Source organism: Anthonomus grandis, chromosome 4 (genome assembly GCF_022605725.1).
Source record: "Anthonomus grandis grandis chromosome 4, icAntGran1.3, whole genome shotgun sequence".
NCBI lineage: Eukaryota > Metazoa > Arthropoda > Insecta > Coleoptera > Curculionidae > Anthonomus > Anthonomus grandis.
This window is the reverse complement of record NC_065549.1, coordinates 36286355-36312614: the sequence shown is the minus strand read 5'-3', so window position 1 is coordinate 36312614 and position 26260 is coordinate 36286355. Positions and strand designations below refer to the sequence as shown.

Below are 26260 nucleotides of genomic sequence, written 5' to 3'. Positions count from 1 at the left end.
AATTTTTGTATTGTCTAATTTTTTAATTACTCTTTTATTGTATAATATTACCATAATGTGTTTTCTGTAAAGTTGTTTTTATCATCTCATTATTTTAAACATTAATGTATTTTGTACCATTGTGTATTTTAGAATCTTTTAAGCTTTAATGACTGCCTCTCTCCTTATAATATGAAAATATGTACAGTTTTTTAGTATCCTGAGGATGACAATTAAATTTGTCGGAATGTCAATATAAACACTAGATAGATTTCAGTGTTTTAATTATATTGGTCCTATCCAACAAAACCATCTTATATAAAATAAAAGTACTTTTCTTCAAAAATTCTACTATCTACAATAATCTAAAAAAAAAAGTTAGCCAAACACACAGAACATTTAAAAAAAATCTGCATCTAATTGTTTTTTTTTTAAGGCATTGAACATAGTAAGCTCTATTAAATCAAAACATGCTTCATTATAATAAAATACAAAGTATTTGCGGACAAAGCTTTCTACTCAATAAAACATTCAGCAAATAAAAAGTAACTAAATAATTATTAAAAAATACCTAAACCTAAAAAGTAATAATACGCAGTAAATACGAATAAAATACAAAAAGAAGATATTAAAGCTAGCAAAATGTAATCTTTTCAATAAAAAGGCAAACATCATAAATATAAGTAGTGGTAGAATTACCTTTCATCTTCCCTGTACAGGTTCATGTTGAAGCTTATCTCTGTCTTTGCCGAGAGTTAGAACTAATAAACCACAATTTTCTCCTGTTTATATCATGTGCAAAACACATAATCTCCTTTGCAGTGATTTTGATGTGTTTAATGGTTCAGTTGCAATGAATCAGACTTCCTTCAGGGAACATGATCCTGACAGTGCCTGACATACCAGGGACACTGTTACCGCCATTGTTACCGCCATATCAGCAGCTTTATATATCCCTATTAAAGATATCTTATTATATAGTATGAGTACAGTCTAATTATCTAATCGTTATGATTATTCAGCAATCTAAAGACCAGATCAAAGCCATTATTACATGCATAGTTTGTGTCATGAAAAATATTAAAAGAGCTTAGTGTCCATTGTTGAACATAAAACTTAACATGATTAAGTCAGGGCATTGGATTTAACATATGATTTGATATTAGGTTTATTCTTCTCTTGTTTATTACAAGATTCTAACAGATTAGATGAGACATTATTTTGGAGTTACTGTATATCATACAAGTTATGTTAAATAACAAAATGTTCTGATGAAGGACAGTGTTATAGTTTTAAAACTTTTAGATAGAAATGTCAAATGCACCTAAAGCAAATAATGCTGCCAAGGGTATATTACAAATCTTGTAAAAAGATAAGTATAGAAGAATAGAAACTCAAAGTCATCACAGACAATGTACAAATTGCACATATAAAACTAGAAAAGAAGATAATTATCAAGAAATAAAAAGAAAAATAGATTCGATAACAGGAACTGTTATATCCCTATACCTTACTTAATTGGTTCTGATAGTAAGGGGACCACAGTTATATTACACCACATCACTCTTTAAGTGGCTTCATATCATGCTGTACTCAGAGAGAAACTATTAAGATTTAAATGTTTAGTACATTGTAGATCTAATAGTCTTTAAGTACATTGACTTTCACATTAAGGCTCGAATTATTTCATATACAATATATGCATTGTATACTACTAGCCCATACTATAAGTCTATTTTGAGATAAATGGTTTATTATATTACATAGAATAGGCAAGCTATTCATGTACAATTGTAATTTATCTTTATGCAACCCTATGTATTTCTGGATTTAGTTGGTGAATATTTATACTAATAATCTCTTTCAGGTTGTGGGTGAAGGTAGTTTTGGAGTTGTACATCGGGGTATATGGAACAACACCCATGTAGCCATAAAAAATATAACAAGAGATGCCGAGAAGAAAGCCTTTCTAATTGAAGTTCGACAGTTGTCTAGAGTAGAACATGAAAACATAGTAAAGCTTTATGGTGCTTGTACAAGAGGACAACACTTTTTTCTTGTTATGGAATATGCAGAGGGAGGCTCACTATTTAATGTGCTTCATAAATCTGCTTTAGGCTATACCATGGCTCACGCTATGTCCTGGGCTTGTCAATGTGCTAGGGTAAGAATTGATTATTTTGGTTACACAGGGTGTCCCCTTTCAAAAGGTCAAAAATTCTAGAGTATATACAGGAGCCATAAAGAAGTAGTTTGAGATAGGAAGTGCACCGTTTCCAAAATACAGAGTGTTGATACTTTTCAAATAAATCGATTTTTTTCCTCTGTATTAAAAATACTTGTAGCGATTTAAATTAAATTTTTAGGTTTTAAGTGATAGGTGGTGAGGCAACTTTTTGAGCAATTGCAAGGGATTTGACGTATCCAGGGACGAACTCGCAACACATGTAAGTTAATTTTTTTATAAAAAAAAAAAAAAAACGCCAAAAAAAAGATAAAATCCACACAAGGATGCTTTAAAACTTCTGTCACAACGAAAAGTATAAGATTTATCATTACAATAAAAAATAAACGATTTAACTAAACAATAAACAATTCAAACCAAATCCTCAAAGTATCCTCTGTGCATTTCCACACATTTTCTGCACCTGTTGACCCAAGATGCTCATACCCAAGCAAAAACTATTAATTAATTTAATTACTACTAAATTAGTGGTAATAATAAAAGTGATTTTTGTTTGATTACTGTCAGTCATTTTTCTCTTGTTCTTGTTATCGCCTTGACATTATTTGCAATTGGGTATTGTATTAATATTATTATTTATTTTATGGAGATTACCATGGAAAAAACTGTCTAAAATTTTCGGAAAAAAAAAACTAATAAAATAAAAATAATAAAATAAAGAACCCGTAGGGCTTGTATTTTTTTATACCAAAACGGTCGGAATGTCGGAGCACAAAAATGCAAGTATTTTGTTAATAATAAATGAAATATTTAGACATTTTTTTGTCTAAATATTTCAGACTTTTTTTTAGGGAAAAAAAAACGACGTTTTTAAAAAATTTCAACACCCTGTATTTCGGAAACCAGGCACTTCCGACCATCGATGTCCTATTTCAAACTACTTTTTTTGGTTCCCGTGCATACTGTAGCATTTTTGACAATTTGAAAGGGGACACCCTGTATATATTGTCAAATAAATCATCTTTAATTCTTAATTTTATTCTTAAAGGGAGTTGCATATCTTCACGGAATGAAACCAAAGCCTCTGATACATAGAGATTTAAAGCCCCCTAATCTTCTTTTAATAAGTGGAGGCGTACATTTAAAAATATGTGATTTTGGTACTGCAGCAGATAAAAATACTTATATGACAAATAATAAGGGGTCTGCTGCTTGGATGGCACCTGAAGTAAGTATACTGATTTTGGTTCTTCTTTTTAAAACTCATTAATTACCTAAATGTGGACCATTAATAATAACTGTTATCAATGATTTACTTTTCGATGGTGTAGACGACTTTCTTTGTAAAGATTTTACTTATATATTATCCTGTAGTGGTTTTACCATTCCTTAGGTGTAAATTAACAGATTAATACACACAAATAGTCAATTGATTTATTTTACATGTACACACTAACCAGGATCACTTAAGACTAGAAATATTTATTTTCTACTATTTATTTCTATTTAAAAATCGCGCTAATAGTCCGACTTGAACTGAACTTCTGGTGGCGAGCACTGCTTATATACTCGTTAGACTATAGTTCTGGAATATTCGCCTTCCATGTGGGCTTAGGCACGGCTCCTATGCCCACATTACTAGCGTCGCGTCGGTGGCCGTTTCCTTCAGGTAACGGATAGCTCAGGTGTGCTTGTCAAAGCCCCTTTTTTAAGTGTTCGAAAGCTTTCTGATAATCTTGTGACCATTGGAATTTTTCTTCTGTTATTCTCATCAGTGGTTGTGATGTTGGAAAATTTTTCCTCATAGCGTCAGTAGTAAGTGTATAGTCTCAAGAAGCTGCGTAGCTCATGGTTGTCTTTGGGAACTGGCTAATTTTTGACGACTTTCCTACCAGAATTTCCTACCTACCTTCCTACCACAATAATGCTATCAAGGTAATTCGGACAAGTTTTCCAGGACAATCCTCTTAAATTCCTTTCCATCTACCGTTAAAAAGTAGCAAGAACTTTGCACAGTCCAAATGGTATTACGTTATATTTCCATAATCTAGCACCCACCGTGAAAGCCTTCTTTTCCTGATCTTTAGATGTCAATTCTACTTGCCAGTATTCACATTTCAGGGCATGTGTGGAAAATATCTTTGCTACAGCCAGAGTGTCATCAATACGAGGAAGAGGACAGCTGTCTTTTTTATTCACATTATGAAATGCCGTTAATCTACGTAGGATCTGGTGGTCTCTCAATAATCTTGTCAGCCTCCTGTCTCTTGGCCAGTGGCAGTTTTCGAGCTATTTGCGGAATGGGACGAGCATTTCGTTTATTGATTTTATGCTGGAATATGTTGGCCCTTCCTTTCTTCCCAGTATCTCGATATCTGTGAACTAATGCTTTAGCCTTCTTTTTGGTCTGGTCTTAGACAGGCACTGGTCTACGATACGAGATCTTCTAATCCTTTTGGAATGGCTCTCCGGTTGGTTTTCACGTACGCAACTTCTGGAAGTATTGCTGAAACTGTAGAGCAGTGTCCTAACTCCATGTCCTTCTTTAATAGCACCGGATAATGATTGACATTGATTACTTTCACAGAAATACTCCCTTTAGGACGTACAAGACTTTTTCCGACTGCTACTCCTCGACCAACAGCCTCATTATGCATTGCAGGTTCGAACATGACGGTTTTATCATCCGCGATCAATGCAAGATCTCGCTTCATTCTGGTATCAAAGTTTCCGCCAGAAGTAGGACTGCAACGGTGTAATTCTTCTCAAGATGTAAAACAACTTCCTGATCGTCTATCTTTAGCACTCCCTGCTTAAAGCCTAACTCGAAGCCCTTGGTTTTCATTATGTCTGTCTTGATGACCACCTCATCCTTAATCTCAGCCACTATCACAGGATGTCCAAATGTGGCTTTTCCTATGGTGAACGTGACGTTTGTTTTACTATGGACATTTGCTTGATCTCCCGTCGCTGTTCGTAGACGCCGTTGTGATTGTCGAACCTTAGCTGCAGATTTTACTGTGTCTAAATAAATAATAATATAATAAATGATTAATCAGGATAATTCAGTGGCAGGAAACACAAAAATAAATATTGATTAAGTTCATAAAAAAAATTACAAAAAAAGCAAAGAGGAAAAAGAAACAAAAAATAGTTTAACAAAAATTACATAATACACCTTACTATACAACCTAAACTATAAAATAAGTAAACAATAGAAAGACAGCAATAGATCAATTAACCTTGCTAATTATAGCTGTCAAAGAACCACAATGTGTACAGTAAGTTTTAAACAAATAACGGATATAATTTATTGGCGCTCTAGTTAGCATATGAGTTCTAGGACGTTGACAATAAAAAGTTAAGAAACATCTTGCGTTTAATCAGGGAATTATGTACCTAACTTGATACCATTCCATACCTATCTAATAAAAAATCATTGTCTAGTCCTCTAGCAGGATGAAACTATCCTCTTTGAAAGCTAAATATTTCAAAAATTTGCGCTACACACACTCAAGCTTTATAATATCAACCCGCTAAATTGGATGTCAAATGAGCCAACCATACTCCAATTTGGATTTAACAAAACTAAAGTACAGAATTTTTAATGGGACTTAGAGGCAACTGAAACGACATTATTTAGAGGAGTCTTGAAGTTAAAGTTACGATCAAAAGTAATCCCTAAGTCCCTAATCTCACTATATCTTGTTAAAATATTATTATCAATTGCATAATCGACTATTATTGGATTCTGTTTTCAACAATAGATTAAAATGCAGCATTTAGACTTATTTAAGTTCAACTTGTTTGTTTTACGCCATATATCAATTTTATTTATTTGATCTTGCAAATCAATACAATCGTGGATAGTAATAATATTTATAAAAAGTTTAAGGTTGTCCGCAAACTTGAGCCTCAAGCATTTAATAAGTTTAGTAAGGTCATCAATAAATATCAGAAATAAAGGGGACCTAAATTAGATTCCTCTATGACAACTTAAGAAACCTCGTAACTGTGAGAACGAAAACCCCTTAATTTCGATGGATTGATGGCGGCCAGTTAAATAAGATTGTACAAAAGCAAGCAACTTATCCGAAAATCCCAAGGCATTACTTTTAAAAATAAAGGTTTTATTGCCTATTTGATCAAATGCCTTCTGAAAGTCCATACATCCAGTACATCAACCTGGCCAAACTGATCCAGCGTAGTACAGATACTCTGAGAAAGTCAAGTTAAGTTTGTATCACATCTGCATAAATCCATGCTGATCTGATGATATAAAGCTTTTAATTTGTAAGTAGATTTGATAGAAAATGTACGATTCAAAAAGCTTAGAAAAGTTGCACAAAATTGAAATAGGCCTGTAATTACGCATCGCCTTTTTCTCAACACAGGTGTGGCTCTGACGGTTTTCCAACAACTTGGAAAAATATACCAATTTCAATAGATTTGTTGAATATAAAAAGAAGTGGCTTGGAAAAAACATGTACACAATCCTTTACAACAAAGCTTGGAATGGACTCAATACCTGCAGTTAATTTGTTTTTCAATTTTTTTGCAACATAAAAACTATCCACCAACACATTCAAGTTAGTAAACCATTTTTCCAGAGAAACAGCATCAACATCGACGGATTTACTATGTTCTTCTTTTAAAAAAATGTTAAAAATGCCTCAATGTCTGGTCTTATGTTTGTTTTTGTCACATCTATATCTAGCATCACAGTGCGGAGGATTCATCTACCCACACGTAGACGAAAACACTATTGCTATGGTGCTGCAGCGAGGAGCTTGCTCAATATAGATCGACGATTGCCCCTTCTCATCGACCTTCTTTAGTTTTCCGCATTGACGGAAGTGGAATTAGCCTCTTCTGGACATTGTTTTTTTATGTGACCTGGTTTGCCACATTTCCAACACACCAATTTCTTGTCTTGGCGGCTATGCCCGATTCTTCAAAGTCGTCCTTCCTTGGAATCACTGTCCGGACTCGTGCCTGGCCTTTATTTATGTTCTTGGCATTTTCGAATTCAAGAGGTCATGTAAATCCATCCACTAGCTTAGGTGGATGTGCTAGTAGTAAGGCCTGCCTCATTCACCATCGCGGAGATCATCCAGGAACAAGGAGTCCATCCTTGAACTGTCAAACGTTCCATAATCGTTTCCTGGATTTTTTAGATCTTTTCCGACAAATCTCCAGATTTCCGGTAGACATGTTTCAGATGTGACTGGCCATAACGCATCTCCAAATACCTCAACTTCTTAGACGTAGACTTCTTTTTCTTCAGAGACATTCTTTGCATGAGCAGCATTTCCTCTTAACGCCAAAGTAACGGCAGTTGCCTTCTCCCTGGGTGAACAACCCTTTGCTTTTGCAGCCGCTTCAAACTGACGCTGATAAATATTCCATTATGTAGTACCATCAAATTGAGGCGACTTGAGGCGCATAGAAAATTACCACAAGGTGTATACAGTGTGTGTCAGCCAAATGGAATAAATTAGCTAATAAATAGATGGGAGCGTGTTGGAACAAACGCTCGAACACGTTGATTGGTTTTTATAGTTGCGCATTTTTTCTCATAAAAACTTTTTATACAGGGAGTATCAGATAACGGTGGCCAATACCAACTTGCTTAGTTTAAACATAACACCCTGTATGTTAATTAATTTTTAGATTCCTCAGACATATTTTGTATACAATGTCCTATACCTATCTTTGACTGTTTCGGAAATATTAAGTAAAATTCAAAAAATAACATTTAGAAAAGAAAATTATTTATTTTTCAAGGTTCTCTACAACTCACTTAATACTTCTTGCCCATTTAGGCCTTGGTAATGATAAAGCAAGCGAAAACTATTTCATCATTCCTTTTTATTGATATGAGAATAAAAAAAACTAAAAATTGTTGTTTACTTTGGTTTAAAATGCCAGATTTAATGTTGACTCATGTTGCATGACAGAAGTAGTCGTTAGTGCTATAGTCGTTTGAATTTCATTAACTACAAGCCAGAAAAATGGTTCATTTAACAGAAATGCACAAAATAACAATTCTACAGATGATTGGCTATGGAGATAATACACGGACGCAAATAGAAGTAGCTCGCTTATTTCACAGAAAATTTCCAAATTTGCCGCCTTTAACCCAAGGGACAATTAGTAAAATGGAAAAGCAATTCCGCGAGCTGGGCCACATTGCTTCCAATAAAATTGCTTCCAATTAATGTAGTGCCAACATTGGCCAACTTGTATCCTGATCCAGAAAACCCACAAGTTCCAGCGAATATGATATGGGTTCAACAAGATGGACTAAACCCACTGACTTAACTGACTTATGAAGACGAATAATCCTGGCAATTAGATCGATCACACCTGAGATGTTGAGTAACGTTAGAAGAAATTTCTATTTACGGGTAGGGTGTTGCCAAGATGTTCGTGGCAAGCATTTTGAACATCTCCTACATTGACATTATTGTTTAGATTTATATTATGTATTAGTTTTTGAATATGTTGTAACAATTTTCAGCAAATAAATAATTTTCTTTTCTAAATGTTATTTTTTGAATTTTACTTAATATTTCCGAAACAGTCAAAGATAGAAAGAAAGAAAGAAAATGTGCTATATTACGTAAGAATAATCTTGTGTACAAGCATCCTACAAGCTAAAAAAACAAAACACAAATACAATTTCAAAAATTGACAAAACAATGAACAAAATTAAACACAAGAAGACAAAACTTTTTGAACATACTTGAATTAAAGATAACTAAATAAAACAATCAATTACTAAATAAATGTAAACTTGTTGACAAAACTAGAGAAGAAAAAAGGAAAAAAAGAAAACTTTCCAACATGTCCAAGGTTAAAACCTATCATTAAAAAAGTCATCCAGGTTATAATATGCCTTAGCCAATAAAAGCGACTTTAATTCTCTTTTAAATTTCTTAACATCCGATATAGGTATAGGACATTGTATAGAAAATATGTATAAAATGATCTGAGGAATCTAAAAATTAATTAACATACAGGGTGTTATGTTTAAACTGAGCAAGTTGGTATTGGCCACCGTTATCTGATACTCCCTCTATAAAAAGTTTTTATGAAAAAAAATACGCAACTATAAAAACCAATCGACGTGTTCGAGGGTTTTTTCCAACACGCTCCCGTCTATTTATTAGCTAATTTATTCCATTTGGCTGACACACACTGTATAATGCTGATAAAGTGTACTGTGAAATAGAAAAATTACTAAAAAATGCCCATTAGAGGTATTTTTACTAGGTAAGAATTTAATCCAAATTAATTAAAAATATTTATGAGTTAATTTAAATTATCTGAAACTGAGTAATGCTTCTTTTCCGTTAATAGAGGGTTATCCATTTTATGCTTGGGAAAGTAAAGTTAAATAAAACACACAAGATATTCAGATGGAGACGAAATTTTTATTTTGTTTTAAAGATTGAATCATTCCATTATATGTGAAACACAATATCATTTAAATGTCCACCGCGGGACCTCTGACAAACTTCAATCCTTTTAAGAAAATTTTCAATCACTTTTCGGCACATTTCAGGTGATATCTCTGCTAGAAGTTCACGAATGTTGGCTTTAAGTTGTTGAAGAGATTGAGGGTTATTGGCGTAGACACGATATTGCGCATAGCCCACAGAAAAAAATCCAAAGGTGCGAGATCACAGGATCTTGGGGGCCAATAGATATCACCTAATCTTGAAATTAAATGCCTGGAAACTTCTCTTGCAAAAGAGCTCGGTTGGCCTGTGTTGGGTGACTTGTGGCCCCGACCTGTGGAACCACATGTCTTCCAGATCTTCTTCGATTTCTCTCAAAAAATAATTGGTCAACATGCTTCCATACCGCTCAGAGTTTACTGTTAAGGCTCTCCCATGATTTTTTTCAAAAAAATACGGACCAGTGACACCACCAGGCCATAATGCACACACCATACAGTCACTTTTTCGGGATGCAAAGGCCTTTCTACGATCACCTGAGGATTTTCAGAACCCCATATGCGGCAATTCTGTTTATTTACGTAGCCAGAGAGCGTAAAACGAGTCTCATCACTGAAGAAAATTCTGCTCGATGAGCATCAGCAGCTTGTTGTTCAAGCACCCAATTTGCGAATGTTCTGCGTTGTCCATGGTCTGTAGGCTTAAGTTCTTGAGTGAGTTGGACTTTGTACGAATGGAGCTGTAAGTCCAAATGCAAAATTCGCCACAGTGAGCCGTAAGACAAACCCAAATTTTGAGCACGCCGAGGAATTGACAAATTTGGGCACACTTTGAGCCACAGCAGCGATATTTTCAGCTGAACGAACTTTACGGTGATGCACGTGCCTTACAATATCAGTAACCGATCCAGTCTCTTCAATTTTTCTTACTGTGTTCGAAATTGTTTGCTCTGTAGGCCGATTATGTCGACCGTAATCAGCTCGTATAGCTCTAAACGTTGACACAGGAGAATCAACATTTTTATAGAAAAATTTAAGGTAATTCTGCAGTTTAGCGGCTTTTGTTAAAACTAACGAAAAATGGTCGGGTTTTTTGCAAAATGGGTGGATTTGGATATATATTTTTCACTGATAAAATTTGACTTTCCAAGAGTGGCGGAAAGTCAAATTTTATCACGAAGAGGGTGTTATCACGCACTAAATCACTCACTATGGGACATGAATAGAATAACGTCATTAGAATAACCCTGTATTCGATTAGTTTTGACAACAAATAGGTTACAACTAAGGTGAGGTTAGGTGTGGTGTTGCCAGTTCTGTCGTCTACTGCGTTTTGTATTATGCGTAAAACAAAAACTGTTTTTACCTTTTCTTGTAACTAAATCTATTATTTTCGTGCAACAAACATACCGAAGACACCCATAATGTATTATTATTTTGGTAATTTTTAGATTTTGGTCCAAATTAAAAATAATATGATTCCGCAGTTTAGCGGCTTTTGTCAAATTTGGCGTATTTTCACCGGTTTTCTTTTTTAAATAGCTTAATTTTATCTGGAAAAAATTAATAAAGTGGCGGAAGGTGTATTTTGCAAATAGTTTCTTTATAAACAATGTGAAGTAGTCACAAATAAAGGTAAACTGATTTATTTAAATTTTTTGCTGTTTTTTTTGCATAAATTAAATCACAGTCGCTATCTGTCAAATGGGTTGTCGACTCTGGGAGTATGTGTGCAGTATTTTGGTTTGTTCCGTTTCTCTATCCAATTAATACTCATCCCAACCTATAATAACCCAACCCAACCCAACCCAACCCAACCCAAACCCAACCCAAGCCGAACCAAACCAAACCAAACCAACCCAACGGGGAGCGTAAGCTGATGGAATGGGAGGGGATGGGATGGGATGGGATGGGTTGGGTTGGGTTGGATTCGTTCTTAAATTGTTCAAGCACCGCTCATCAAATTTTGCTTATTTTTACAATTTTTTTTAAATGGCCTAATTTTACCCAAAAAAAATTGTAAAAATAAGCAAAATTTGATGAGCGGTGCTTGAACAATTTAAGAACGAATCCAACCCAACCCAACCCATCCCATCCCATCCCATCCCCTCCCATTCCATCAGCTTACGCTCCCCGTTGGGTTGGTTTGGTTTGGTTTGGTTCGGCTTGGGTTGGGTTATTATAGGTTGGGATGAGTATTAATTGGATAGAGAAACGGAACAAACCAAAATACTGCACACATACTCCCAGAGTCGACAACCCATTTGACAGATAGCGACTGTGATTTAATTTATGCAAAAAAAACAGCAAAAAATTTAAATAAATCAGTTTACCTTTATTTGTGACTACTTCACATTGTTTATAAAGAAACTATTTGCAAAATACACCTTCCGCCACTTTATTAATTTTTTCCAGATAAAATTAAGCTATTTAAAAAAGAAAACCGGTGAAAATACGCCAAATTTGACAAAAGCCGCTAAACTGCGGAATCATATTATTTTTAATTTGGACCAAAATCTAAAAGTTACCAAAATAATAATACATTATGGGTGTCTTCGGTATGTTTGTTGCACGAAAATAATAGATTTAGTTACAAGAAAAGGTAAAAACAGTTTTTGTTTTACGCATAATACAAAACGCAGTAGACGACAGAACTGGCAACACCACACCTAACCTCACCTTAGTTGTAACCTATTTGTTGTCAAAACTAATCGAATACAGGGTTATTCTAATGACGTTATTCTATTCATGTCCCATAGTGAGTGATTTAGTGCGTGATAACACCCTCTTCGTGATAAAATTTGACTTTCCGCCACTCTTGGAAAGTCAAATTTTATCAGTGAAAAATATATATCCAAATCTACCCATTTTGCAAAAAACCCGACCATTTTTCGTTAGTTTTAACAAAAGCCGCTAAACTGCAGAATTACCTTAAATTGTTCTATAAAAATGTTGATTCTCCTGTGTCAACGTTTAGAGCTTTACGAGCTGATTACGGTCGACATAATCGTCCTACAGACAAACAATTTCGAACACAGTAAAAAAATTTGAAGAGACTGGATCGGTTACTGATATTGTAAGGCACGTGCATTACCCTAACGTTTGTTCAGCTAAAAATATTGCTGCTGTGGCTCAAAGTGTGGAGGAAGACCCAAATTTGTCAATTCCTCGGCGTGCTCAGAATTTGGGTTTGTCTTACGGCTCACTGTGGCGAGTTTTGCATTTGGACTTACAGCTCCATCCGTACAAAGTCCAACTCACTCAAGAACTGAAGCCTACAGACCATGGACAACGCAGGACATTCGCAAATTGGGTGCTTGAACAACAACCTGCTGGTGCTCATCGAGCAGAATTTTCTTCAGTGATGAGGCTCATTTTACGCTGTCTGGCTACGTAAATAAACAGAATTGCCGCATATGGGGTTCTGAAAATCCTCAGGTGATCGTAGAAAGGCCTTTGCATCCCGAAAAAGTGACTGTATGATGTGTGCATTATGGTCTGGTGGTGTCATTGGTCCGTAGTTTTTTGAAAAAAATCATGGGAGAGCCTTAGCAGTAAACTCTGAGCGGTATGGAAGCATGTTGACCAATTATTTTTGGAGAGAAATCGAAGAAGAAGATCTGGAAGATATGTGGTTCCAACAGGACGGGGCCACAAGTCACACAACACAGGCCAACCGAGCTCTTTTGCAAGAGAAGCTTCCAGGACGTTTAATTTCAAGATTAGGTGATATCTACTGGCCCCCGAGATCCTGTGATCTCACACCTTTGGATTTTTTTCTGTGGGGCTATGCGAAAGATCGTGTCTACGCCAATAACCCTCAAACTCTTCAACAACTTAAAGCCAACATTCGTGAAGTTCTAGCCGAGATATCACCTGAAATGTGCCGAAAAGTGATTGAAAATTTTCTTAAAAGGATTGAAGTTTGTCAGAGGTCCCGCGGTGGACATTTAAATGATATTGTGTTTCACATATAATGGAATGATTCAATCTTTAAAACAAAATAAAAATTTCGTCTCCATCTGAATATCTTGTGTGTTTTATTTAACTTTACTTTCCCAAGCATAAAATGGATAACCCTCTATTAACGGAAAAGAAGCATTACTCAGTTTCAGATAATTTAAATTAACTCATAAATATTTTTAATTAATTTGGATTAAATTATTACCTAGTAAAAATACCTCTAATGGGCATTTTTTATTAATTTTTCTATTTCACAGTACACTTTATTAGCATTATACAGTGTGTGTCAGCCAAATGAAATAAATTAGCTAATAAATAGACGGGAGCGTGTTGGAAAAAACGCTCGAACACGTCGATTGGTTTTTATAGTTATAGCGCATTTTTTTTCATAAAAACTTTTTATAGAGGGAGTATCAGATAACGGTGGCCAATACCAACTTGCTCAGTTTAAACATAACACCCTGTATGTTAATTAATTTTTAGATTCCTCAGATCATTTTAGACATATTTTGTATATAATGTCCTATACCTATCTTTGACTGTTTCGGAAATATTAAGTAAAATTAAATTAAAAAATTAAAAGTGGCGGAATGATACGATATAATTCGCCGCGAGTATGTGAATTTTGATAGAACTTAAAAAAAAAGAAATTTTAAAAATGATGTACTCCTAAAAATAAATTTTCAATTCAATCAAATTTGTGTTTATTACATGTAATTGACATTTTAAGTGATATGTAATGAAACTAGTGTATAATGTTATTATACACTAGTTTCATTCATCATTTTTTATATGTTATGATAATGAATGACTAAAAAAATACAGAGTGTAAAAAATACAGATACAAACTAATGGTATACAAGGTTATTCTAATGATTAATCGCGTCCTATAGTGAGTGATTTAGTGCGTGATAACACCCTCTTCGTGATAAAATTGGGCTTTCCGCCACTCTTAGTGAAAAATATATATCGAAATCTACCTACTTTGCAAAAAACCCGACCATTTTTCGTTAGTTTTGACAGAAGCCGCTAAACTGCAGAATTGCCCAATTTAATAATTTTAGTACGTTGTTCGACTGTTAAACGATCCTGAACGATGATTTATAAACGGCAAACCGGCAACTAAAAAAAAAAACGCTTCACATGACGTTTATTTCTGACAGGTGTCAAACGGCAGGGTTGTACTTAGCCAACCTCGAATTGGATAACCCGCTATAAATAGCTTCTTAATTGCAATATGCCATTTATTTTTGGTGATCATGTTTGTTTTTACCAAATATCTTTCAGTTCATGGCAACTAATTTCAGAAAAGTTTGATTGGGTCGATTTATAAAAGATTACCATGAGTTTTATTTAAAAAAATTGTATGTAAATGATCATTTAAATGGTGGATTTAATTTATTGAATTTGTAGGTTTTCTCAACTTCTCGATATACAGAGAAATGTGATGTATTTAGTTGGGGCATTATTTTATGGGAGGTGATAGCAAGGAGGAAACCTTTTTATAACCAGAGCAGCTCTGCTTTCAGTATAATGTGGGCAGTACACAAAGGCAAGAGACCTCCATTGATAAGGAATTGTCCACCTTGTATTGAAAAACTGATGGTGGAGAGCTGGCATCATATTCCTGATAATAGGCCGAGTATGGAACAGGTAGGACATTTTACTTAGCTTTTGGTTTAAAATTTAACAAAGAAAATATGATTTGGAATAAATCACCAAGAACTAGTTAAAAATAATATTGATAAAATTAGTATAGTCCATATGAACTCAATCCGAACAGCAGAAAAACTAAAACTCGGGCCATTAGCGGTATCTTCTTTGTTAAGCATAGGCGTGCCACAGAAGGATTGTAAAAAATATTTTTAAGGTGTATTTGTACGTTATACTCACCAATTGTAGTGATTTTTAACTATTATATGAGTAAATTAGGCAATCTAATGGACTGTCAAAACGAAGGTTTTGGTGCCTTTAAACATTGCCATGTTGCGCAAAAAATCGAAAAATGTTACATGTTTTAAGTCACAACAAAATAAAGCTCAAAATGAATGAAAAAACGTACAAATATTGCGTTGTGTTTTATTTTGCATTGTATGGTAAAAGTCGAATGCATCCCAGCCGTCGTTGTGACTATCAATTGAATTTTTAATTTTTGACTAATTTTTGTGTAAAATTGATAGTTGTAAATGTCATATATTTTTGTTTACAAAATATATGATATTTGCGAATAAAAAATTAAATAAAATACATTCTCGTCTACTTGATAAGACCTTTTAAATGTCATAAAATATATAAAAATTAGATAAATTATTTGGCATAAATGGCAATTTTTTTAATTTTTTTTAAATCAAAATCATGTTTATCAGTCATTTTGGTAGAAAAAATAAAAGACCTTTTAAATAACATAATATATACAGTGCTTTCATTTCAAAACTATCCAACCTTAATAACTTTCTTAAAAAAAAAAAAAAAAAAAAAAAAAAAAAAAAAAAAAAAAAAAAAAAAAAAACACGTCAAATTAGATATACAGGGGGACGTTTAATTATGCATTTACTGAAGTTCTGTCAATCACCTCCTCACCTCCGGCTAACCTCACTTTAATATGTCAAATGGGAACCCCCATCGTGTGATACATCATAATAAGCAGCGTAAAATTCTCTATTCAACGGTACCAAAAAAAATGAAATCGGTAAATGTGTAAGCAAATAGTTAGCGAAAATGTCTAGAAATAATGGATATTTTATTTTCGCCAAACTTTGGTATTTTAAATGAATACTTTTAGTGTGGTACCAACATCATTTTAAAATTCATACATTTTTTATAATGGATCACCAAAAAAAAATACAAGCCATTTAGAAGTTAAAATGTGTGGTAACAAACAGTAGATTTGGTTCAAGCAAATTATTTATTTTTTTAAGTAAAGAATGTGTACCGTTATTTGCGAGAAAAAAGAGTGTCTTCAAATTTTTTGCAAAAATCTTTGCAGTCTTATAACTTTGTATGTGTATTTATTTCACTTATATTTTTTGCGAAACCTACCCAATAGGTACAAAAAAACACTGCAATACCTTACATTTTTAAGGCGTTTAAAAAGCAGGCGATTTATTATTGTTAAAACTGTCAGTTTGACACGTGCAATTTTTCAATTTTAGTTAAAACAGTAAGTTAATAAAATGGTGTATACGCTAGCCGAAATTTATTTGACTGCTAGGTGGCCAAAATTGGATTGACAAACAACATATTTATTCAGTCTCTGAGTTTTATGCGTTGGTTTCTGTTGATTTGACTTTCCTTACTATTAGTTTTGAAAAATATTCACAATGCCACGTGGTATAACTTTATCGATTGTTATTAAGATGCGAATAATCGACGATTACCGGAAAGGGGTTAAACAGGCGGATATTGCTCGAAAATTTTCTCTTTTGAGGGCAACAGTAAGTCAAATAATAAAAAAATTAAATCTCCGTGGTAGTGTTGTTCCTCTAAAAAAAACTGGCCGACCAAAGAATACCACTAGTCGTGTTGACAAATTAATTTTGAAAAAAGCAAAACTTGACCCATTCACAACTTCAAAAGAAATCAAGCTGCATTTGGAAGAAGAAGATGTGGGTTCAGTTAGTTGTCGTACCATTAGAAGGAGACTTCAATATAGTGATTTAAAAACAAGATGCCCTGCAAAGAAACCACTGCTAAGTTTAAAAAACGTTGGGCGCGATTGAGCTTTGCTCGAGAACATAGTCACTGGACAGTCTCCGAATGGAAAAAGGTTATTTTTAGTGATGAATCAAAGTTCAATTTGATTAATTCGGATGGCAAAAGATATGTTAAGCGTCCTGTGAACCAAAGGTATGATCCCAAATATACGGTGTCCACAGTCAAGCATGGAGGTGGTTCCGTGATGGTGTGGGGGTGTTTTTCGGGTTATGGGATGGGTCCACTACACTTGATAGAAGGCACGATGGATCGTTTCATGTATAAAGACATACTGCAGGATGTTATGGTACCTTACGCTGATGAAGTTATGCCACTCAACCACAACTTTCAAAGTGATAACGATTCGAAACACGCATCCAAGGTCGTTAAGCAATGGTTGACCCAAGAAAAAAGTCACCGGACCTAAATCCGATCGAGAACATTTGGGATTACATTGATCGTCACATCCGATGTAAAAATTTCAAAAATAACAAGAACTTTTTGAAGCTTTGAAGGCATGCTGGATATCCATTGACACGTCCTATATTGAAAATTTAATTAGGTCAATGCCCAAAAGGTTGGTGAAAGTGAGAAGAAATAGAGGCTATGCAACGCATTACTGAATAAAACCATTTAAAATTTTTATACTTATTTTTATTTTAGTAAGCTTTGAATTTGTCAATTTAATTTTGGTCACTTAAAAATTGTTTAGTTTTTTAATTTTTTTTTTATAAAATTGGGTATTACGAATAAATAGTTTAAATATAATTAAACATTACAAATAGGCTCCGTTGTTTTTTAATCAGGTACTGTCCCACCTAATTTATCATTTCCTAAACCGTGAATAAACAAATTTGAAAAATAAGTAGTTGTCAATCTACTTTTAGCCACCAGTGTATGTGAAACATGTCCATATTTCCTGATTCAATAAATAAATCTGATACAAGAATTTTGTACCCTTTGAATTCTGTTTTTTTTCTCTGCATCAAGGCAATGGCCGTAAACAGATGCACAAGAACCGAACTGAGACAGGATCAAAGTGTCACATAACATTTTTTTAATAGCAACAGTCAAGCAATTCCGATTTACGTAAGTAATCCGGAAGAATGATTTCGACTAGGGTTCGTGAATATCTCAGTTTAGTAGACAAATTGAAAAACCCAGATATAGTTGGAACCAAGTCAGCATTCACAAACCATCTTGTCACTTCAACTTAAGGATACAACCTTGTTGCATCAGTGAAAGAAGGGCGTTAAACTTGACCTCCTAGAAAGAATGGAAATCACTAGTTTTGGTTTGTGCGAACGATATATTTAATTTTGAACCGTTCACCTAACATCGTTTATCTTTCATCGAACTCAACTAGCCGAGTGGTATTGACACTTAAAATTCTGGGAGATGACCTGTGATGCTTTTACTGCCTCAAGATAAACTTGGATACAGTCATGAACCGACAGGGAGCATTTTTTTTTGTTTCGTTAACTTGAAAAATAGCGATATAATATCTGTCAAAAATAGCGCCTATTTTAGATATTTTATCTTAGGTGATACTTAAATAGATTGAGTGAGAATAGATAAGGTTAAAGTATTTTTTAAGATTATCGCATTTAAACTTTAAAAGGCAACTTAAATAATAATTATTAGGCCTTCCGATTATTGAGAGGTGTCAAATCTAACATCAAATGAGATGAACAAAATGGGTTTAGTTGAATTGGTTACTATTACAGATCATTAATACTATCATTAACACAGACAATTCACAATAATTCGGTTTTAAGAAGCAGTGAACCAAATACGTTTAAATAAGGAAGGAGTGCAGACGATATACCCAAGCGTCCTTTACAAATTGCCAAAAACTAAGCAATCCGCTATACTCACACATCAAACGCCAGCGTCGCCAACTTCATTACCGTTATTTAATATAAGTATTTTTTGTTGGCAACACCAAAAATGTTCAGAGGAACATCAAAAGGACACAACCACTATAAAAATGGCGGTCACCAGACAGTGGTCATTTTTGGCTATTATTGTGGCCATATGCATTAGCAGTCCAGGTATATTTATTAAGTTCGTGGACTGAACTCACTTCATTAGAATATTTTGTACAGAAACTGAGTTACTTTAAATCACGCCTGAAGTAAGACAGAACGTTTTGAGTATTGATGTTAAGGCATTATCTTATTTTTGGTCTCAGACTTAGTAATACTCGATATTTTTACGCTACTATCTCGATTTTTTTCTTCTTAAATGAACCCGTAATAATATGTCATAAAATAAATATTTTAAATTCCCTTTTAAAGTTTAAATGCGAAAATCTTAAAAAGGTATCTGTGTAAACTATACCGTACTAAGGACCTTTCTAACGGCATATGACTCGGCTCCCCTTTTTATTTAAGATTTTAGGGTTTCAAAAAATCACCTTTACACTCACCCCCTCTTAGAACGCTTTTGCAAAGAAAGGATAATAGCATTTCCTTTGAAGTCTATAGAAAACCAACCGCAACGGACGACATCATTCAATTTGACTCTCTTTCTCCTGGACAACATACATTTGCTGGATTTAATTCTTTGCTATGCAGATTATTTAAATTGCCTCTATCTAATGCAGCATTTCAAAAAGAATTTAACATCATAAAATCTATTGCTATTAATAATAAATTCCCAATTTCAAGCTTAAATAAAATTTACTTCAAATATTATAATAAGTACATAAGTATGTAGGAGATTTTGTTTATTAAGTGTCCTCGTACATAAAATGGACAGGTCCGAGCGTTCTTTAAAAAGAGAGCCTCTGTTTCTTCTTCTATGCGCCACCCTGTATAATCCTTTATATTCAATTATATGTCCCACTTTTTAGCAACTAATGTTACTAATACGATTTTAATTTTTTTACATAGATTGTTTGCAAAATGGAAAATATCTGCCGACTTTTGCCAGGAGCCGACCAACCAATTCAGGCAACAGAGTATTGCTACGAAGACGAATTTGAAGAAGAGGAAGAAGAAATAGAAGAAATTTTCAATGACGCGCACTCCACAAGTGAGAACGTCGTGAAGACATTACCACAACCTGTTGGGGATCAATCTTTAAAAATTGACATACCAGTAAGTAGAGGAAGCAATTTTTTCTTTATTTATGAAAAGTAGTATACAGTGAAACCGGTGATATATTTTTTACAAGTAAAAATTTCGTAGCTGATTTTTTACAAAAACAAATAAGGTTCAGTGAAGTTTTCTTAGATAGTGTCAACGCATAAATAGAAAATTGAAAAAGGTTGTGGACTGTATTTGAAAATTGTAAGTAATTTCGAACGCAAGTAAGAAAATTGTAAAAAAAAAACGAATGTACCACACTACTCAAATGGGCACTTACCGAATAAGACAGTTGTGGTCTTTTTAACGGGGACCCCCTTAGTTGCAGTTCAGGCTCACCACCATCACACAATGGTTTTTAAACCGAAAATTAATTTAATTTTGAATCATTGACTTAGTACCGACACCAAAAATTTACTTGTTTTCATCGTCGTTGCTCTTGTACAAGTGCTTCGACCTTGCACATCATGCCCAAATAATGGGAGAAAAATGTGGTACATATTCCGCGCGAAATAGAGTAAAATTTGAAATTAATAATGCATTAACAGATAGCTAAGATACGTGGTGACAAAAAATGAGAAAATTATGCAAATTCCAATTAAAAAAAAAAACAATTCAAATTCTTCATTTACGAACAATCATTAAGAGTCATTATAAAATTAACAATAAATTAGATACAATACGGTTTAAGTTTAACAAAAATTAAACAAAATCTAACAGGACTTAAAACTTATAAAAGCAATGTTTCATTACTTTACAAATGTGACATACAGTACACAGTGACCAAATTTAAAAAAAATAATGAAGATAAAAATATTGAAGAGAAAACATGTATTAAGATTTCTTCTACGTATTTCCAAATTATGAATTTAAATTTGCCCATATTTAGTTGGAACATTAAAATGAATCAACAGATGGGACACTTGAGGAACGCGTGGTCTTGAAATTAGCAAAATTCATAACAAACCCAAATGTAGTAATTTGTTTCGATCGCTTTTTCACGTCCACTTTGCTGCAACACTAAATAGAATATGCTTGCGTGGGAACATACAGGGCCAATAGAAAAAATACACCAACATTTGCAGGAAAATTGGAAAGAGGAGAATGTGAAATGGCCGTGTGTCGAGAAGGAATTCTAGCTACCAGGTGGAAGGATACGAAAGACGTACTGTTAATGACCAATTGCCATGATAGCTCAATAGGTATGATACAGCGCAAAAAGGACGGTAATCTAAAAGAAGTCTAAAATTTTTTATAATAAATTATGGGCGGCGTTGATCATACCGATCAGGTTATTTCTTTGTATGATCTGGACAGAAGGAGCAATAAATGGTGGAAGAAGGTTTTATTTAATGACTGCAGTTTTTAATGCCTTTATTATTTACAAAGAAAGAGTAATGAACAATAAAAAAATACCTTTCATTACTTTTTTGATTTCATTGGCGGAAACTCTTAGTGAAGGGAGGTCCGAGGCACTTCAAAGGAGATCTCGTAAGCAAGGGCGCGTTTCCAAACAAGTCAAGACAATTTCAATAGAAATATAGAAATCTAGGATTTATAACTAGATGCAGTCAAGACTTCTCATGCTCTGTCTATAAAGTTCTGTACTGTTCGTTAGACCATTCTAGTTCCGTATGGTCTCCATTTTATAAATCGCATATTGAAAATATTGAGAAAGTCCAAAATAAATTCTTAAGAAATTATTCTTTTAAACTTAAGGTTTCATTAGCTAATGGCCATACTGATTACAAGTCCGTCATATCAGTTCTCTCTTTGGACCCACTTGAGTTAAGGCGTAATAATTCATACTTGTGTTTTATTTTTAAATTAATATCTGGCATGACTGATTGTGATTATCTTTTAAATAGGCTAAATTTTCGGGCGCAAAAAGTGACTAGACTTAAAAAACTCTTCTATGTAGATTTTGATAGTAGTTCTTATGGACAGCACAATCCTATAACTAGAATGCAACGTTCTTTAGCAGTTTTAGGAATTCTCTCAAATTAATTAGTGACTTGTGACTTTAACATGTTTCTTTAAATTAATTTATAACATTGATTTATGTCTTACTATTATATAGCTTAAGTTGTATTAATATTAGTATCTTTTGTAATATTTTTGTAAAATTGGTGGATACCGTTAATAAATAAATAGATAAATAAATTTCAAATGTAGGAGATCACCTACCGGTTGAAAAAGGTGGTAGAAATAGGTGCGTCAGATGCAAATTGAGAAAAATCGAAAAAAGAACTAACAATAGTTTGCTAATAATGTCAGGTTCCGTTGTGTCTTGGATGCTTCACGCCCCATCATACATAATAATTATATTTTTGAGTTTAATCTTTGTTTTTTTTTATATTATCATCTGATGCCAAATAAAAATGAACGTTATTTTTCAAGTATACCTACTTTTATTACGGCTGTGACGATTCTGGTATAAATTTGTCTCACATTATATTACTGCAGGGGCATATTTGTCCCAAGCAACTGTTTTTGTAAAAAAATAAATAAAAAGTATTGCGGAGGGTTGTTGGGTGTTGTCAGAAATAAAACAGAAACCTGTTTATCTAAATGTCGACGTTTCGACTTATATTAAGTCATCCTCAGGACACTAAGTCTAGGTTTCTTTAGTTATAATTAAAACACACAAGTGGGCAAACTAGAATCAACAATAATACTAGTTTGCCCACAATAACACCTACAATTTAACCCATGTTAAAAATAATTCTACGCTCCTTTTATAAATGTGTTTTAATTATAACTAAAGAAACCTAGACTTAGTGTCCTGAGGATGACGTAATATAAGTCGAAACGTCGACATTTAGGTAAACAGGTTTCTGTTTTATTTCTGACCCCACCCAATAACCCTCCGCAATATTGAAGATATTGGGTCACAAACACGAAACTTAAAATAAATAAAAAATATCAAAAGTGTGTTCTTGGCACGCCCAACAATATATTTAAGTGATTAAAACCAGAAATAAATTACCAGCCCAAAGTCGTGTCGAAAGGGTTAAAGCATAAAATCTATTAATAATAAATATTTATCAAATAAATATACAGGGTGCTTTTAAGTTGATACTTTTTTTTTTAACTGTGTATAGAACTCGGTAAAATATACATTTTTTTCAAATAACTTTTTTCGATACACTCAAAAACAAGGGACATACAGAATAAAAAAAGTGAATATGGGTTTGTTTTTCATCGTCTGTTTATGTTTAGTTTTTGCTCGAATTTTTGTATTATCGATCACGCATTGTACCGATCAGTTAGTCTTAGACACTTTTGGTTTATTGTTGTTAATTTTAAATTTGCAAATCCTAAAAATGGCACATCGTCATGAAAACAATGAACTTGTGGATATGTTGCTTATTTATGGAGAGTGTCTTCAAAGTGCTGCTGCTGCTTCGGTATTATACGCAGACCGCTTTCCTTTGCGGAATCATCCTACACCCAGAAGTTTCATAAATCTTATTCAACGGGCTAGGGATACTGGTGATTTACGGGAACATCGTGGAGGGCATGCAGCAAGAGGAAGTAGACCTGAATATGTTCATAGGGAAGAACAAATTTTAAATTTCATCGAAGAAGATCCAACAACGAGTACTCGAGTTGTTGCAGGACAGGTCGGATTAAGTGAAACAAAAGTATGGACAACATTGCGCGAGAATCAATTTAATCCCTTTTTACGTTCAACGTGTCCAAGCGCTACTGCCTGAAGACTTCCCCCGCAGAGTTCAGTTTTGTGAATGGTCCTACAACAACATGAAAATTATCAACATTTTTCGAACAAAATTTTAGCCATGGACGAGGCAACATTCACCCGAAACGGAATTAACAATTTTCGAAATACGCATGTTTGGTCTGTTGATAATCCCCATGCAATTCGTAGAACCAATTTTCAACACCGCTTTTCTGCTAATGTGTGGGCAGGAATTGTGAATGGGATACTTCTTGGACCATTTATCTTACCAGACCGTTTGACAGGCGATGTTTATTTGAACTTTTTCAAATTCAAATTCAAATTCAAATTCAAATTCAAAAGCTTTTTATTTATCCCAAAATAAATTACACTTCATTTTTAAATATAACAATAATCTCGGTTGATGATAAATAAAGGACTACCCTGCGATTAATAAACCGATTCACAAGTCTGGAACTTATTTTCAGAAATGTGTAGAGCGCCCCAAAAACTAAAACCTATAAAAAACTAAAACCTAAAGAAAAAAAAATCACTATTTATACTTAACAATAAAGTTAATAATTTTCAGTTTATGACAATAATTTTGGTATCCGGTCAAGCACAAGAACCCCCCATAGGTCACTAGGAGAATAGCACGAATAATTCATTATTATTTATAAATTGGACTGACAGAGAACGCACAGATCTAGCCACAAATAGTCAGATAATTTCAACATTTTCTCACATTTTCATTAAATTGTACGTTGCTCTTGCAAAAGTTTATTTTTAATGTGTTTTGAAAATGTAGATATTGCTAAAGTTTTTTTTTCAATTGGAATATTGTTCCATATTTGAGGTGCAACAAAAGCAAAGGATTTTTGGAAATTTGCAGAACGGTGTTGCGGTACAAGAAAATTGCCAGTATAGCGAGTTTGGTGATAGTGATCTCTAGATATGAAAAGTTGATATAAATATGGCGGTTGCTTGGATTTTAAAACTCTATAAATTGGTTAAATGTAGCGTACGTCGATTAGCCATAGATAATATTGAGTGTTTATTTAAGTGTGGAGTAATATGATCTCTATACAAAATATTATATGAAAATCGCAAACACGCATTTTGCAACTTCTGAATAGATTTAGAAATTCTGTTAGTCAAAGAGCTGTGATAAATGATGTCACCATAATCCAACAAAGATAAAACAAGAGAGTTACATAAATAGTATTTTGTTGTTGAGGGCAAAAATCTGTTTACTTGATATATTTTCTTCAATCTTAAATAGGCAATGCAAAGTTTCTTTTTTATATGCGTTTCGAAAGTTAATCTTGTGTCAAGGTAAACACCTAAATTCTTGACTTCTGTGACAACAGGCAACCTTTCATTATCTATCATAATATTTAAATGTTGATTAATATTTGCTATTCTGGCTTTGTTCTCTCCCAACAATATTACACATGATTTTGCAGCATTTAGCTTAAGATTATGATTATTTGCAAAACTTCGAATTTTTTTTAGGTCATCATTAAGATTTTTCTGAAAATGCTGCAATAGATCTTGATTAAATGAAATGTTCAGTTGGGAATCATCAGCAAACTGTTGCATTTTGGAATTTATAACCTCTTTGTTCATATCTGCAACGTATAATGAAAACAATAATGGCCCTAATATCGACCCCTGTGGGACGCCCGTTGTCACCGGTATGTAATCAGATTTAATTTTGTTGGGCCCATTATAAAGAAGTGTACTCTGAACACGCCCGACTAGATAAGATTCAAAGAATTTTACAGCTTCCTGAGAAAAACCAAAATGGTGAAGCTTAGCCAACAACATCCGGTGACACAGTGTGTCAAAGGCCTTACTGAAGTCTAATAGGCAGAGGCACGTGATTTCTTTCCGATCCTGATCAAGCCTTACATCATTCACCAAGTTAATTAGGCAGGTACTAGTGCTAAAATTTTTTCTAAATCCAGATTGGCTAGGCGGAATTATTTTTTTAGATTCGACAAATGAAACAATCTGTTGATAAATGTGCTTCTCCAAAATTTTTGATATAGCCGGCAAAATACTTATGGGTCGAAGATCTTTAAAGTCTCCTGGATTTGAAACTTTTGGTAATGGTAAAATAATAGACTTTTTCCATAAGTCCGGATAACTATTTTCTAGAATACAAGTATTAATAATATTTATTAAAGCATATTTAC

At 33.7% G+C, this 26260-nt stretch overlaps 1 protein-coding gene across 1 annotated transcript in view; it reads left to right on the top strand.

The window, feature by feature from the left end:
* The window catches only part of LOC126735789 (mitogen-activated protein kinase kinase kinase 7), a 120301-nt gene that overhangs the window by 13882 nt on the left and 80159 nt on the right, over positions 1–26260 (top strand). The window contains exons 2-5 of the mRNA XM_050439895.1: positions 1847–2143; positions 3213–3392; positions 15006–15245; positions 20183–20389. Coding sequence (XP_050295852.1) covers positions 1847–2143; positions 3213–3392; positions 15006–15245; positions 20183–20389 — 924 coding nt within the window. The remainder of the gene's footprint in view (positions 1–1846; positions 2144–3212; positions 3393–15005; positions 15246–20182; positions 20390–26260) is intronic.